A 15,640-nucleotide genomic window follows, 5' to 3' on the forward strand; every position below is an offset into this window, starting at 1 on the left:
GGGGAAGGAAGGGGGAGAAGGGGGGGAGGGAGTAGAAGAGGGGAGGGGGAGAGGAGGGAGGGGGGAGAAGGAGGAGCAGAGGGAGGAGAGGGAGAGGGAGAGGGAGAGGGAGAGGGAGAAGTGGGAAGGAGGGAAAGAATATGCCCACATGGCTCCTGCTTCCTATCTTCTTGGTTTATGTGTCACTCCCTCTGACAGTCACCATACCGCTTATGAGTATCAGTTCCTGATCATGCCGCAAAGTATCCATTTTCCTCCAAAGGGGTCACCAGTTACAGTAAGTATTTAACACTTCTCCCATCATATATGCACATGCACATACACAGAACTTCAAGAGAAGGAACCTTAATTATTCCAGGCCCTAGACTACACTATAACATAATTCACCAGGATCTGACCCATCAATCCTTGGGTGGCAGACTGATAAGTTCTCCAGCAGCTAAAGCATTCAGGTCATTGTTTAAGTTCAAAAGGAATGCAGACTGGGCTGTGAGGTAGGATATCGGATGACAGATGGGTAGACTAATGGGTGTCCTTGTATGAGCATCCATGCTGGATGACAGCATGTAGCAAAGCTCCAGAGAGGCTAGACTCAGAGATTTGGGTCTTAGGTACACCTCCAGGAAAAAGAAGTAGCTGGCACACCAGCAAGTGAGATGGTACCCGGGTCATTTGGTGGTGCCTGGAAGTAGGTGTACAGAGGCAGGGGCAAGGGCATTCCCCAAGACAGTGAGAGGGACACGGGAGACACTGCTGTACTCGGAGGAAAGTGTGACCCTCTAAATCATACCCACTCAGCCCTGCATTCCCAGTAAGAGTGAGATATATGTTGCCTTTCTGCTCAGACTGGCAGGTTTTGCTGGATAGTCCATGTGTAGGGAAAGTCATAGGACTTCCCACCATTGCTATCTCCTACACAAGAGTTGTTCAAAAAGGGAGACAAACAAAGGCTCTTTTAGGACAAATATGGCCACAGCACCTTGGGCTGGGCTGAGCATGAGGCAAAATGGGATTGCAGACCTAAGGAATTAGGTAGGGACTGACAATGTGCCAGGGGAGAGAGCTGGCAAGTCCTGTGGTCACATCTTCCCTAGTCAGCAGAGTTGGCAGCCATCCTAGTAGGTGTACTAGTGTTACAGGGAATCAGGACAGCCCTTGGGCTAGGCAGGGGAACATGGTTGTGGAATTCCTGGTGGGCCCAGGCCTGGGAAGCAGTACAGTCTGGATTCACCAGAGCTTTGAACTATGAGGAAGAAAGTTTATATGTCCTGGAGGCTCCCCCTGGGCACTGGGGTCCTGAAGGGATCTTTGCCCTTCAGAGAATAAGGTGAGAGGTGTTTGTCCTCAGTATAAGGGACAGCACCCCCTCCCACATCCAGGTGGAATGGTAGTCTTGGAAGGAACAGCTACACGATGTGAAATCACTGTTTATTGGCTGTGATTCCCTCAGAGAGAAAATGTGAGGTCTCTGACATGCAGGAGGTGCAGGCACGAGGACAGACAGACAGGTAATACATGGGCTAATCTAAGCTCAGCGCCCGGTGCCCCATGCGCTAGGAACAGGATACAGGACTGACTCAAGAGAGGGCCATCTGCTTAGAGCTGGCTTCTCAATTCATGAAAACCAGCCAGAGGTGCAGAGAGTGGCCCAGGTGAGCAAGGTACTGTGGGCCGAGCATGCTTCATCTCTTTGGGCAGAGGGCATTCTGATTAGTATTGCAGTCTAATTGTTATGGCTTCTCTAAAGAGCTATGTAAGGTCATGAAGGTCAATGCTAAGCCACATACCTGGCCCAAAACTCATGGACACATAATTCAGTTATAATGTGGACAGGAAGGGTCGGGAAGACCAGGCTGGCCTGTCTGTCAAGATAAAACTTACCAAATACAGACCTCATTTACCTGAGATTCAACATATTATGATGTAAATTAAACAAATATGAAGAACAATGGCTGCTGGCTGGGCAAAGGGGAGTAGCTAGGTCATACTGTCCCTGGGCCACACACAGAACCACAGCCAAGCCCAGGAGCTTTCCTTTACCGACCACTGTCAGCCCTTCAGAGGAGGAATAGTGGAGAGGGTGGGACACTTGATTATGTGGCCCTCTATCTGCTCTGCCCATGGATCACCAGAACCCAGGGCTTTTAGGAAGTTGGGCATTTGGAAGGTAGATGTCCAGAGGTAAAGCCAGGAATTTCCTAGGAGACTGCCTGCCCACATGAAGAGGACAGGAGGCCACCAGGGAGAGGTGGGATCAGGGAAAGATGGGACTCTGGAAAGTGCATTACAGACGATGTCAAGGGACTCCAAGTGTGTCTGAGACCACCCACTCCAAATCTATTGCTGTGTTTCCTCTGGCTGTGGAATTCTTAAGCCAAACCTTGCAGGGCAACAGAGAAAGGGACAGCTGGACAAAATATGCAAGGGCTGCTGGGGAAGACTAGGGCTCACAGACAGGAAGACAGAGTGAATGGTCCAGCAGGTCCAACAAGTCCAGAAACTGGGGCAATGGACTCAGGGAAGGGCTGGGGCCCCCAAGCACCCACTGCTCATTCCCCAAGTCCCACCCCACTATGGCTGTGCTCCTGAGTTTAGGCCCTGACTGGTGGCCACCCATCCAGGGGTGGTCAGGGCTGGCCCTCGAGGCCTGACCTTGGGCAGGCTCTGTGGGAATGGTGAACTTAAGATTAGTAAGGAGGGGTCCAACCACCCAAAGGCAAGGATGCACACACAGCACAGGGGGCCTGAGGGTCACACCCTTACCTGGTAGGGTCAGTGATGGCAGTACAGGGAGGGGAGAGGCTCCCGAGACGCGAGGGGGACATGGGCAGGATAGATCTAGGACTATGGCTTATTTTTGCGAGGGTGGGGGGGCTGCATCTGCTCCCAACATCCCTTGTTGGGAGGAGACTCCACGGGGGTCTGTACAGTGGGCAGGGCTCCTGGTGTGGACCTAGTATCATTACTTCTTGAACATGTCCTGCAGTGGCCCAGGCAGGTACTTGATGACAGTGTCCAGGATGCTCTCATCTTCCTCCTCTGGCTCATCACCACAGCCTGGTGGGATAGCCTTCTTGGGTCGAGTCAGGCTGCCTTCTGAGTTGGCCTCCATGGCTGCCTGAGCCTCAGCCTCACGCTCCTCCTTCTTCTTGATGCCATACTGTGACAGAAAAGGGAGTCAAGGCGGGGCTTGCATACTCCCCTCCCCAGTCTCCAGCCTGGGTGGCACTGATGCAGTACCAGAGAGGCCAGGTCCTTCCTGCCCTGAAGAAACCAACCAGAGACCCTGGAAGGCAGTGCTTATGGCTGAGAAAGACTCTAGCTAGGTCCCAGGGCCATCATGCTCACTAGGGCTCCAGCAGTGATTCCACCCAGGTTTTAGAAAAACACACAGAAAATGGGACAATTAAGAGGTACTGGAAGGACACATGGGATGTGAAAGAGAAAAAAAAATCTGAGGATGTGTGGAGAGAAGATTCAGCAGTTATAAGCACCTGCTGCTATTCCAGAATAACCCAAGTTTGATTCCCAGTACCAGTGTCTGGCAGTTTATAACTGTAACTCTAGCTCTAAGGAATTCAAAGCCTCTGGCCACTTCAGACACCTGTATGATGTACACATACCTACACTGTAGACATATGCCTTACATGTAATTAAAAATAATGAAAATACATATTAAAAAATAAATTTGGGGGATGCAACAAGGGAGGAACAGGAGCAGCAGGAGGGTGGAAAAAAACACAAAACACTTTGTCTATAATGGCATCTAACATACATGATTTAAGAAACAAAAATATATATGTATAAAGAGGTGCATGAGATGTGTATGAAGAGGGCTGCTCCTTAGGGTTCCTTGATGGAGACTGTCCTGGGACAACCCCTCCCCTATCCCACATCACTCACTAATCCTGACCCTTTTTCCAGCCCCTTTTACTGCAGAGAACCCCTCCTGGAAGCCTGAGGGCATGTAAACCCAATAAACTCACTGCTTCCCACCCCACACACTTATGAGGGAACACAGTGACTCCTGACATCTGCTTTTCCACCAGCCTGCCCCTACACCCACAAAGAAATGACATACTCCATTTCCAGCTTCGGGTCTGCCTGGGTGCTTGTCCTCTACCAAAGGCACCTTTCCTCTCTCCTGGGGGATTCCAGTGTAGAGGATGCAGCAGCCAAATTCTATCAAGACCAGAGGACACCAAGTATCCCTTGTTGGCATTTAGTCTAGGTTCTGCCCCACAGTTACCTGGCAACAGCCAGGTATGCCTGACTCACTAAAAGGGGCCACTTGTCCCTTCTTCTCTCTCTTGCCCTCTTGCTCCTGCTCCTCCTCCCTCTCTCTCTCTCTCTCTCTGCCTTTCTCTCAACTCCCCCTCCCCATGTCCTGAATAAACTCTATTCTATACTATACCAACATTGAGTGGCTGGTCTCTCAGGGGGAAGGGATGCCTCAGCATGGGTCTACAGAGGCACCCTCTTCCCCCACACCATACCATACTTCCATTAAACATATTCCTTCTTCCTATCTTTTTATAAAACACAACATCCCTAATAAATAAAAGGACTCATCTCTGCTTCCTTAGTCATCTCTCCACACCTTAACAGATCTTTACCAGGGGGTAAAGCATGGCAGGGGGACATCCATTTTCCGAGGACCTGCTAGTACCAGAGAAGTGATAGGTCAGCTGGCATGAAAGGCATAAAACATAGGCCTTCCCCACGGCTGCAACCTGGCACAGGTCCCACTGCAGGTCAGCTACTGGGCAAACCTCACCCACACAGGCAGAGCCCCTGTGCTACAGAGGAAGAACATGTGGCTCAGTGTCCTGGGGGGTAGTTCGTGGGCCAGAAGAGATGTCTCCGGAAACTAAGTCAGGCCAGAACAAGTTTCCTTCCAGCCAGGGGAAGAGCAGCAGGAGTAGGCCAGGTGAGGTCTATGGGCAATCAGAGAGGCTGAGCTACCTGTGTGGTCACTGCCATGGTTACTTTCCTGAAGGCTAATCTGTCCACCAAGGATCAAGGTCACTCTGAGGCTACAGCCACACTGAGCTCTCTTAGGGAAAGTCTGGTTATTCTGCCAGATAGATACCATCTAGGTATCTAGATACCATCTAGGCTACATCCCAGAGACACACTCAGGTGCTGTGACCTGTGCTGATCTTCTGGACTCTAGGAATAAATGCCAGCCTAATCCAGGCCAAGTATCCATTATGTCAGGTGTCCAGAAGCATCAGCCCACAGGCAGGACCATGGGAAGTGGTGCTAGAAGGCACACCTTCCAGAGCCAGGTCAAGATGAGGGAGGGCTGACTTAAGGGGGTTTCATGGATAGGAGACCTAAGAATACTGTTAAGAAAAGGCTGAGTGCTAAGAGCCAACAGCTCTGGCCAGTTTCCACCTGCACAGCTTTCATTATCATGCAGGCCGGGAGAACCCAGGTGAGTACAGAACTGTGGGCACTGAAACATGCCAGCTCTACACTTGGGCCTTGGCTCCTCACCAGAAGGAAGGTTCTAGATCAACAGACAGTTCACTTGGGTGGCTGGAAGCATGCACAAATCATGTAGTACGTATGCAAACCCGGAGGTGTGTGTGGAAATCTGGCTGGGTGCACTAACATGTGGTAGAAATATACATCAGACGGTGGGTTTGCAAATCAAGCACCTGCTCAGATGGCTTCCTAATGGATATGGACACTTTTCCAGGAACCACCCCTCCATGAGACAATCCTGAATGCCCTGAATGTTCTTTAGATAGATCATCTGGAGCCTCACACCATGTGGATATAAAAACTAGCCCCATTCTTAGTCTCTTCCCCTCCCCTTATCACTGAGAAGCCTCAGAACACTGCTCAGCCTCTCACTCTCTGACCAGGGCTCAAGACACTAAGTGTACACATATCCCAGGGGAGGCTGGGGACCCAGTTCTAGTGAGTAGCAGGGACTGCCCAGTGAGGGCTGAAAGTCACACCAGATCAGCAGGATTTATCCCAATGGGGAGCTGAGGAGATGGAGTCACAGTAGCAAAGGCCCAGGAGTCAGGACTGTAAGCTTCTGGGGAGGCCAAGCAGTGATACAGAAGCAAGTGGATGTCTGACAGCTTCTATACCATCCTGTCCAGCCTGGGATGATGATGGGTGGGGGCCAGTGCATCTGGGAGTGCCTGGGGCTTTGACCCTACAACTTCCCCCTCTTGGGCTCACCCTTTTCATCTGTACCAGAGGGGCCTTCTTTTAGCGGGTCATTTGAATATTCTGCATTTCTTTTTCCTAATCAGCCAGGCATAGGCTGTTGAACTTTCTGAGGCAGTGGCTATCAACCTTCTTAATGCCGTGACCCTTTAATACAGTTCCTCATGTTGTGGTGACCTCCAACCATAAGATCATTTCATTGCTACTTCATAACTCTAATTTGCTACTGTTGTGAATTGTAATGTAAATATTTGTGCTTTCCAATGGTCTTAGGTGACCCCTGTAAAAGGGTCATTGGATCCCCCAAGGGGTCTCAACCCACATTTGAGAACTACTGTTTTGAAGAACAAATTTCTTCACAATTTCCAAGGAAATGTGTGAAAACAGAGCAGTGGAGAAGGTATCCTGTATGGGCTTCTTTGAGTCCCAATTTTTTTTTAAACATACTGAGAGGTCAAAGCTTTGTGGGTATGGTGGTATTTGGCAGGAACTTCCTGAGGGGGACTGAACCAAGCACAGGACTCTCCTGGATCAAAAACCCAGCCCCAACCCTGAACTTGCCAGAGCCACCACTGCACACCTGGGCAACTAGCATAGCGCCCTACCCCAACCTTGTTCTTCCATCCTCAGGTAGCTATTTCCTCTTAGCTCTACCTCAGAAGGGTCTCTCTCTCTCTCTCTCTCTCTCTCTCTCTCTCTCTCTCTTTCTCCTCTCTCTCTCCTCTCTCTCAGCATTGCTGTCTGTCTATCTCTAACTCTCCATCTCTCTATCTCTCATGCTCATCCTCACCCCTCTTGATATAATCTTGATATAATTAATTTTGGAGTCAGCTACCACATCATTCATATGATCAATAGCACATCTCGCTGTGGAAGGTAGAGGCAAAGCCAAATGAGCAAGCGCCTTCTACAAGACCCAGGAAACTGTCCAGTGATAATGCTTCAAGGCAAATGTTAAGTGCATAGCCAGGCCCCATAAACAGCACTCTACAACCAAATGTGAAGAGAAGGTGTGCTAGGGCTTACCTCGGAGGCCAAACAGAGGTGAAGAGTGGAGGCCAGTTACTCATTTGGGCCTTTATGAGATCTGGGACCCAATGTGCCCAGCCACCTACTGGCCATCTCCTGCTAGCCACCTACTGGCCATCTCCTGCTAGCCACCTACTGGCCATCTCCTGCTAGCCACCTACTGGCCATCTCCTGCTAGCCACCTTAGGAGGTACAGCTTCCTTCCCCATGAGCCCCAAAGATCTGCCCCAACCACTGACAACACAGAAGCTGGTATGGATGTACAGGCAGGAAAGGGTACCTAGAACCTGGGATGTCTGCTCCCAGTTTAGCATCTCAAGCCCAGGACTGGACTACTCCCTGCTTCCCATCTACCCACCAAGCCTGCTGAACCATCCCCACAAAGTCTGCAAGGATCTAGACGACTTGTTTCTTCCCATGGCCTGGAGCTTCCCTTCTGGAGTGGGCAGGGACCATCCTCCTGAAAGAGGTGGTGTATATGGTCCTCAATTTAGGATTCTCCATGGGCCCTCAGTTTTTCCACTATGAATAGGCACAATGCTCTCTGACTGCCCTACTACCCCCAGAGATAATCACAAAGGTGACTGGGAGCAGGGTGGCTGCCACCCATCCAGGAAGCAAAGGTAAAGGGGAGCTTCTGTCCCTGGTTGTCCCACAAGACTCTCAGCTCAAACAATCCCCATTCCTCTCTTAGAGCCTTCTTTTTGGGTAGAGGCCAAAGCTCCAGGAGAACAATCAGTCCTGACATGAAGAGTAGGAAAGGACGGCCCTCAGAATGCCCCCCAGCCAATCCACATTCAGACTGATGATCTCACAACAGTGCAGTTCCCAAGGTTTTGATCCCTGAATTAGGAGTAAAAGGGGAGCTGTTAGTCAAGGAAGGAGGCTGCTGTCTCTGGTGGGCTTGCTACTTGCAGCTCTCCTCTCTGCACCTGTCAGTTGCTCACCTTGTCTCGTATGCCCTGCCTCATAACCTCACGTTCTGCCTCCATCTTGGCATACTTTGCTTTGCGCTCCTCCTCTGCCTGCCGCAGTGCCTCCTGCCGCTCCTCCTCCTTCTTGGCGGCATCAGGGTCCTTCTCCTCATCACCCCCAAGCATCTTCCCCATGTCCTTGGTGGCCCCTGGAAATAACAACAGAGGTCAAGCAGTATCATTCAGGGTTCCTAGTTCTTTCTGCTGGCCATGGGTCCAGTAGTGCCCATCCCTTGAAAGAAGTGAATGTGTTGGGTTTTGTCTGTGTGTTCACACACACACACACACACACACACACACACACATAGTGAGTGATTGTGTTGTAGTTGTATGTTCATATAGTTATCTGTGTGTATGGCCATGCCACTGTATACATGTGTTTGTGTGCACTGATGTATCTGCTCACCTATGTGCTCCTGAGGGGGAGATGTGTGTCCTCCCTGAGACCTGTGTCCTGCAGAGGACTGAGCAGGTGATGGAAGGCAAATCCAGATGTGCAGATATATAGATGATGAACAGGCAGAAAACAGATGTATAGTGGACAATAGTGGCTGCTAAAGTAGGTGATAGGATAGGCATGTACCCATGACCCAGGCTGAAGGCACTGCTTATCTTCAGCACCAAGCCCTAATTGCCCCTATGCTAGGTACCACTTTTCTCATGAGTTCCTGAGTCACAGGCCCTACAGAAACCACCCCAAATGCCCTGCAGCTTAGCCCATAGGACAGAGGCTATAATTACATACTAATGGGTGATCCTTAGCCCATTGTACCCAGACACCAGTGACACTTGGGAAGGGGACTGGGCAAGCCTCACAAGGTCTCAGAGTAGGGTGTTGGTTCATGGAATTTTGTGTCTCTGGAGTACCTGCCAACCCTACATACCATGACAAACAAGAGCAAAGCCAGCTGTTCTCTTTTCTGTGCATGATGCCTTCTGACCGTATCTGGGAGGCTGGTGGACCCAGGATAAGAAGGCAGAGTCTCTTCAGTAATGTGGGACAGTGGTACGGGGGCACTAATTTCTGAGCCCTGCTCTTCAGGTGCCGGTAGAGCCATGGGTTCTCTTGAGAGCCAGAGATACTTTGGCTGCCTGAAACTCTAACACAGGTAACAGGGCATGAAGAGACCGAAGGCATCATTTTGCTGCTGTCAGGATGGAGACAGAGAGCAATCTTGAAAGAGTCTTTTGCTAACAGAGCAGTTTAATGAATCTAACTGAAAATTATGAGCTTCATGGTTAGTTTTCAGTTATATCTAGAAACTTGCAAAGGAGATCCTGGGTCATGAAGTAATGTAACAGTTTTCCATGTAACTCTCTAGAATCTCTTCCTCTAGCACAACTGTCTCTGTCAGGTGTTGAGGCAGGCAAGGATAAACCTTGCAATCCTGACTGCTTTCATGTACATTTTATTCTTATTAGAACAAGCTAGTTCACACTTAAGTGAGAGACCCATAATGATTTCTCCCTCTAGGAAGGTACTAGCATTCTAAAACTGAAAGATCTGGTGTCTGTCTCTCCCTAGAGCAGTGGTTCTCAACCTGTGAGTCGAGACCCCTTTGGGGACCCAATGATCCTTTTATAGAATCACCTAAAAACATTGGAAAACACAGATATTTACATTATGATTACAACAGCAGCAAAATTGCAGTTATGAGGCAGCAAAGAAAATAATTTTGTTGTTGGGGGTCATCACAACATGAAGAACTGTATTAAATGCCACAGCATCATGAAGGTTGAGAACTATTGACCTAGAGGAAGGTGTGTGACAGTGGGGGCTTTGTGGCTTGTGGCTGCCTGCTTAGGCATGTCCCTCACCTCACCCATCACATGGAATGGAATGGAATGGAAATATGATTTACTGAGTGGTAAGTATGCACTGCTATGGAGCTGGGTGCCTTTTGGGCCTTCCCTGGATCTTCTTACACACCAGGGATTCCTGATTAGGCTCTAGGCACTAAAGGAAGGAAGATCTACTTTAGATGTGGGACATCTGAGCCTTCAGACAACAGAGGCAGCTCTTGCCCCAGGCCATGGTGCATGTACATGATGGCATTCACACACCCATATTAACAATTAAATATGGATATGAGCATGCACACATGGATGAAAAGGATATTAACAAATCTTTACCAAGGAATATATATATACATATGTGTGTGTATATATATATGTATACACACACATATATTTAAATAAGTATGGAGAAAGGTACACTTGGCTGTTAGAAATAATGCTTAGTCATAGGAGTCGCAGCTTAAGACATTGACAAAAAGAGATTGGCTATACAAGTGCTGGATATGGACAAACAAACAGCAACACTGGTGGAAATGCAGATGACACTGGAACTGGAGGACAGTGGATCAATGTCACTTTGTTCTTTCAGTGCTTGGGCCTCACACATGCTAGACAAAGCACTCTGTCACAAAACTGTCAGTCTCTCATGTTAAATACGCCTATAATGTGGTTAAAAAACTATGATCCCAAGTATTTACTCAACAGAAATAAAGTTTAAGTTCTCATGAATTCAGGGACAAGAAAGCTACAGCAGTAATAGTGAAAAACAGAAGAGCATACCTGCCTATCATCAGGCCATGGGCAAGTCAACCACAGACCACACGGATGAGGGAAAGGAGCGTACCTGTAGCTTGCCTTTTAACTGAACTGGACATTAAGATGGAAAAAGTTGGAAAACAGTGAAAGCAAACTCCTTACAGTTCTCCAGCTTTTCGTGAGTCATAGGGCCCAGCATGCACCTGGTAGTGTTTGCATAGGGCATTGGCACATCCCTACGATGCTGCGGAGAAAGTCTGGGAAGTTTTGGTGCTGAACAGTTTTATTTCCCAAAATCTTAACTCCATGATTTGATGAGCCTAATCTAAAAGACTATATGTCTAAAAGTAGGGTCTGTGTTTTGGAATAATAACAGCTTTTAGTCATGAGGAAATAAAAAAAAAAACACAAGTGGAAGGACTTCATAATCATCCTGAGAAATAAAAAATTAATCACAGCTGGGTGGTGGCACACACTTTTTTTAATTGGCTGTTTATTTATTTACATTTCAAATGTTATCTCCTTTCCTGGTTTCCCCTTAGGAAACCCCCTATCCTATCCTCCCTCCTCCTTGCTTCTATGAGGATGCTCCCCTACCATGCTTTTAATTCCAGAACTCAGGAGTCGGGAGATCTCTGAGCTTGAAATCAGTCTGACCTACAGAGTTCCAGGACAGCCAGAGCTACACAGAGTAACATCGTCTTGAAAACAAACAAACAAAAACAAACAAACCAAATAACAAACAATTAATCCAATGTAAGATTGGAAGAGAGAATCCACTGAGAAAATCCAAGCTGATATGGAAAACAACAGCAAACGAGGTTGTGCTTACATTACACGAGTGTGACAGCAACACTGCTGATCTTCATGAGAAAAATAAATAATAATAACAAGCAAGAAGACATGGTACTCTGTCTCCCCACTTCTCTTGCTGTTCACACCATCTTCTATCTAAAACACTCAGGATATTCCAGCAAAAACTGACCAGAACTTACTATAGAGAAGGATGGCAAGAGATGATGTTTACCTAATGCCAATTGTTTTGTCCCCAAACTTCCCATGGCAGCTGGATGTGTATAGGAGAGAACTTGCATTTACAACGTTGGAAACAAACTGCATTTGACAAAATCTATAGGAACTACGAAGCAGGCACTATCTATTTAAGCTTCAAGGTTTGTGAAAGTCATACCATTTCCCTGCTGGGTAAGCTTACTGTGAAGATGGTGACGCACTGTGGGGTGCATTTGCATGCTGTTTGGATTGAATCCCTGACTTAAATTTTTGTCTATCTCAAAATTCTTGATAAATGTGAGATTCTGGAGGCACAATGAGTGACAGAAAAATAAAAATAACAAGCCTGAAATAATGATATACACCTGAGGTCTTAGAACTTGAGAGGCAGAGGCAGGAGGATCATGATTCCAAGCCCAATCTTAACTAAATAGTGAGTTTGGGGTCAGCCTGAACTATGTGAGATCCTGGATCAAAGCAGAACAAAACAAAAAAGAATGAAAACACACTCTCTCCAGAGTCCTGGGAAGGCCAAGAGAGCAACAGATCCTTGTGTTGTAGATGGTTTAAATATCATTGTATCCACTTCTGCAGAAGGTGCATACTGAGTCCTTGGAGAAGGGGATTAATGACAGAGGCTTGGGAAAGCAGCCAGACATTATTACGTACACCCCTCTACCTAGCCATCTCACTTCAGCTGTCTGTCAGAAATGGGTCTTTGTTGAGTCATGGACCCACAGATGTCCACTAGCATGAGGCTAGAGACAAGGATATTTTGGGCATGTGGTCACATGACCAGGGAACATCTGGGGCTACAGTGCACTTAGGGATGTGGCATACCCAGGAAAGGATGACCAGTGTCCTAGAGGAGGTTGAGGGGCTGCCCAGTGCACTATAATATGTCAGCTATGTGCAGAAAAATACATCAAGTACATCACAGACTCAAGTTTTGGAGAACAAGGAGAAAGCCCGATGGGCAAAGATACCCATTATTTCACAGTACTTTGAAAAAAATGCAGGAGGCTGCACGTCAGCCCCCCCTTAGTCCTCACCCCTCGGAAAGCTGTGAGGAATGTTTACTAAGACCCACCAAATGTCAGACTCCACATGCCCACTGGGACATGTATTACAGAAACAGAAAATAGCAAGAATTAGAAAGGTTTGGAGAAAGTGAAAGCTTGTGCTGGGACAGTGGGAGTACTGCACCCATGTGGCAGTTCACCACTGTCTGTAACTCCAGTTCTGTTCTGGTCACCAAGGTCACTGAACACACATGGTACACATGCACTTGTGGGCAAAGCGCTTACATGTATATAATAAAAAGGCCAAGTACAGAATTACCATATGGCCCAGTAATTCCACTAGTGAGCACATATATAAAAGTGTTGAAAGTAAGGACTCAAAGAGATATTTGTCCACCATTAGTCTGAGCAGCATCTTTCACAATATCCAGGAGCAAAGCCACAAGCATCAGCCCTCAGGTGAATGGAGAAAGAAGAAAAAATATGTGTCTGTCCGTATATTACATTGTTCAGCCTTAAACACAAAGGAGGTTTTGACACAAGGCAACATGGAGAAACTCTGGGGACATTATACTGAGTTAAATGAGGCAATCACAAAGGACAGCTGCTATGGAGTCCTTAGAACACTCAGATCCATGGAGCAGAAAACAGAAAGCAATTTGGAGGCTAGGAGACAGAGAGACAATTGTCCCTGAGACAATTTCAGTTTGGAAAAAATGAGAATATTCCAGAAGCATAGATGATGGCTGAACAATAATGTCATGTGTTTAATGCCACTTCTTTGTGCACCTAAAATTGATTAAATAGTACAACTCATATATTATCACAGTAAAAAGAGAGATAAAAATTTAAATTTTTTATAATTCTATCTCCCTGGTAGGTTTCCCAAGGCAGACATGAGGTTGTGAGCAGTTGGTCAAAGTGTGACTGGTAAAGATAGCCCCTGTGCAATGTGTGCCAAAGTAGCCTCCTTAGCAGCCTTTCGGCTGTGCGCATTAGATTATAATCACTGCCAACATGGAAACTAGAGGCAATGAGGTCCTGATATAGGCCCTAGAAAGCACCAGCTTGCAAACTCCTGGACATGGTTTCTGAGGCCATGTTGGCTTGCAGGAGGAGCTATGCCTTTGCCACAGCCCTCAGCAATAAAGAAAGCAAGCAAGCCAAAACAGAAAGGAAATGAAAATGACCAGGGGCTCAAGATGTGGCTCAATAGATAAGAGTACTTCCCGTGTAAGTATGAGTACCTGAGTTTAGATGCCAGTACTGAAGTAACAAAAAGCACATAAGGAGTGGAGATAAGCCAGTCTATCTCCAGGCACAGAGAGAGTTGCTGTTTCAAAGGAATAAAGTGGCAATAATACAACTGAACACTCAGCATCCTCCTTGTCCTCTTCACGCATACACTCCCCACTCACACATACATGCACATACACCAACACCTTCATGCACACAAATAAGCAAAGAATAACCAAATAATACATTGTATTTTTTCAATCATCATAGGAAATCTTGAATGAAATCCTTATTTCAAAATATAGTTATTATGCCGGGTGGTGGTGGCGCACACCTTTAATCCTAGCACTTGGGAGGCAGAAGCAGGCAGATTTCTGAGTTCTAGGCCAGCCTGGTCTACAGAGTGAGTTCCAGGACAGCCAGGGCTACACAGAGAAACCCTGTCTCTAAAAGACCTATATATATATATATATATATATATATATATACATACATACACATATACACATACATATATACACATATATGTGTATATATACATATATATAGGTTTTTATATATACATATACACATATATGTGTATATATATATATTTATTATAAAAAGCTGAGAATGATGTCTAGGAATTCACAAATGGGATCCTTCAAACATTCAAGAAACAGATAATTCCCATGATATTTAGAATGTTCTTGGAAGAAGTGGATTCTCTGAGTTATTTTTACTAAATTAGCATAAGAGCATAAAAGCAAGTCATGTGGAAGGAAAAGGAGAAATGAAAGAGGGAGGAAAGAAAGAAGTGAGGGAAGAAGAGAAGGAGAGAGGGAGAGAGAGGAGGGGGAGGAGGAAGGAGAGAGAGAGAGAGGAAGAGAGAGAGAACTAGAGCTCCCAACAGACTAGGGAGCCAAAGGAAAACTGACATCTGTCACTTTCTAGGGAATGCTGTAGACAAGCCCAACCTGAGTTCAGTGGAGATCATTTGCAGAAGGTAGAGATGTGTCAGCATCAAAGTATCAGTCATGACACAGATGCTCCCCAGAGGTACAGTGGCCATGGGCACCTGTGTCCAGGTGCTGTTCTGGGTGCTTTTGTGTTCCCAGATGTGGTGGCCCTGCTGTGTTCTTGAAAGAACTCAAATCCGAAACCAGAGACTTAGCTCGCTGGGGGTTTGGAGCCTATGTAAATGATTCAAGGACCAGTTACCAGGTCCCTAGGAAGCCGTGAACCTTTGATCTCTCTATCCGTCCTGGAATCCTTTGTGTTAGAGTTTTAGCTTTGATCCTGCCGAATGTCTGTTCTCACCTGAATGTAAAATGCATGCCTGTGCTTATCTGGTATATATGTTCCGTGTTCACTAAGTAAAGTTGCACCTCGATGAGAACCTCTCCTGGTGCCATGTCTCTTTGTCTCTCTTATCACCCATTTACTTGCAGGACCTCAAGTTCCCGTTCGTGGAGCTCCCACGGGATGAAGTGAAGCTAGGAGCTCGGCTTCCTTCACCCAGAACCTTGGCTAAAGCTTTCATCTCTAGAACTTGCACCATGCCTGACTTCAAGCCTGCCTCCTTCATCTTGTTTTGTATATGTGTGCCTGAGAGGTGGAGTCTACACACAACCACAATATAAC

At 47.0% G+C, this 15,640-nt stretch overlaps 1 protein-coding gene across 1 annotated transcript in view; it reads right to left on the minus strand.

The window, feature by feature from the left end:
• Positions 1-1,413: 1,413 nt before the first annotated feature.
• Cplx1 (complexin 1) overlaps positions 1,414-15,640 on the minus strand; it is a 31,821-nt gene continuing 17,594 nt past the window's right edge. Inside the window, exons 4-5 of the mRNA XM_031337270.1 lie at positions 8,169-8,344; positions 1,414-3,160 (exon numbers count right to left, since the gene is read on the minus strand). Coding sequence (XP_031193130.1) covers positions 2,963-3,160; positions 8,169-8,344 — 374 coding nt within the window. The 3' untranslated portion in view covers positions 1,414-2,962. The remainder of the gene's footprint in view (positions 3,161-8,168; positions 8,345-15,640) is intronic.

This window comes from Mastomys coucha, unplaced genomic scaffold, assembly GCF_008632895.1.
Source record: "Mastomys coucha isolate ucsf_1 unplaced genomic scaffold, UCSF_Mcou_1 pScaffold22, whole genome shotgun sequence".
Taxonomy (NCBI): Eukaryota; Metazoa; Chordata; class Mammalia; order Rodentia; family Muridae; genus Mastomys; species Mastomys coucha.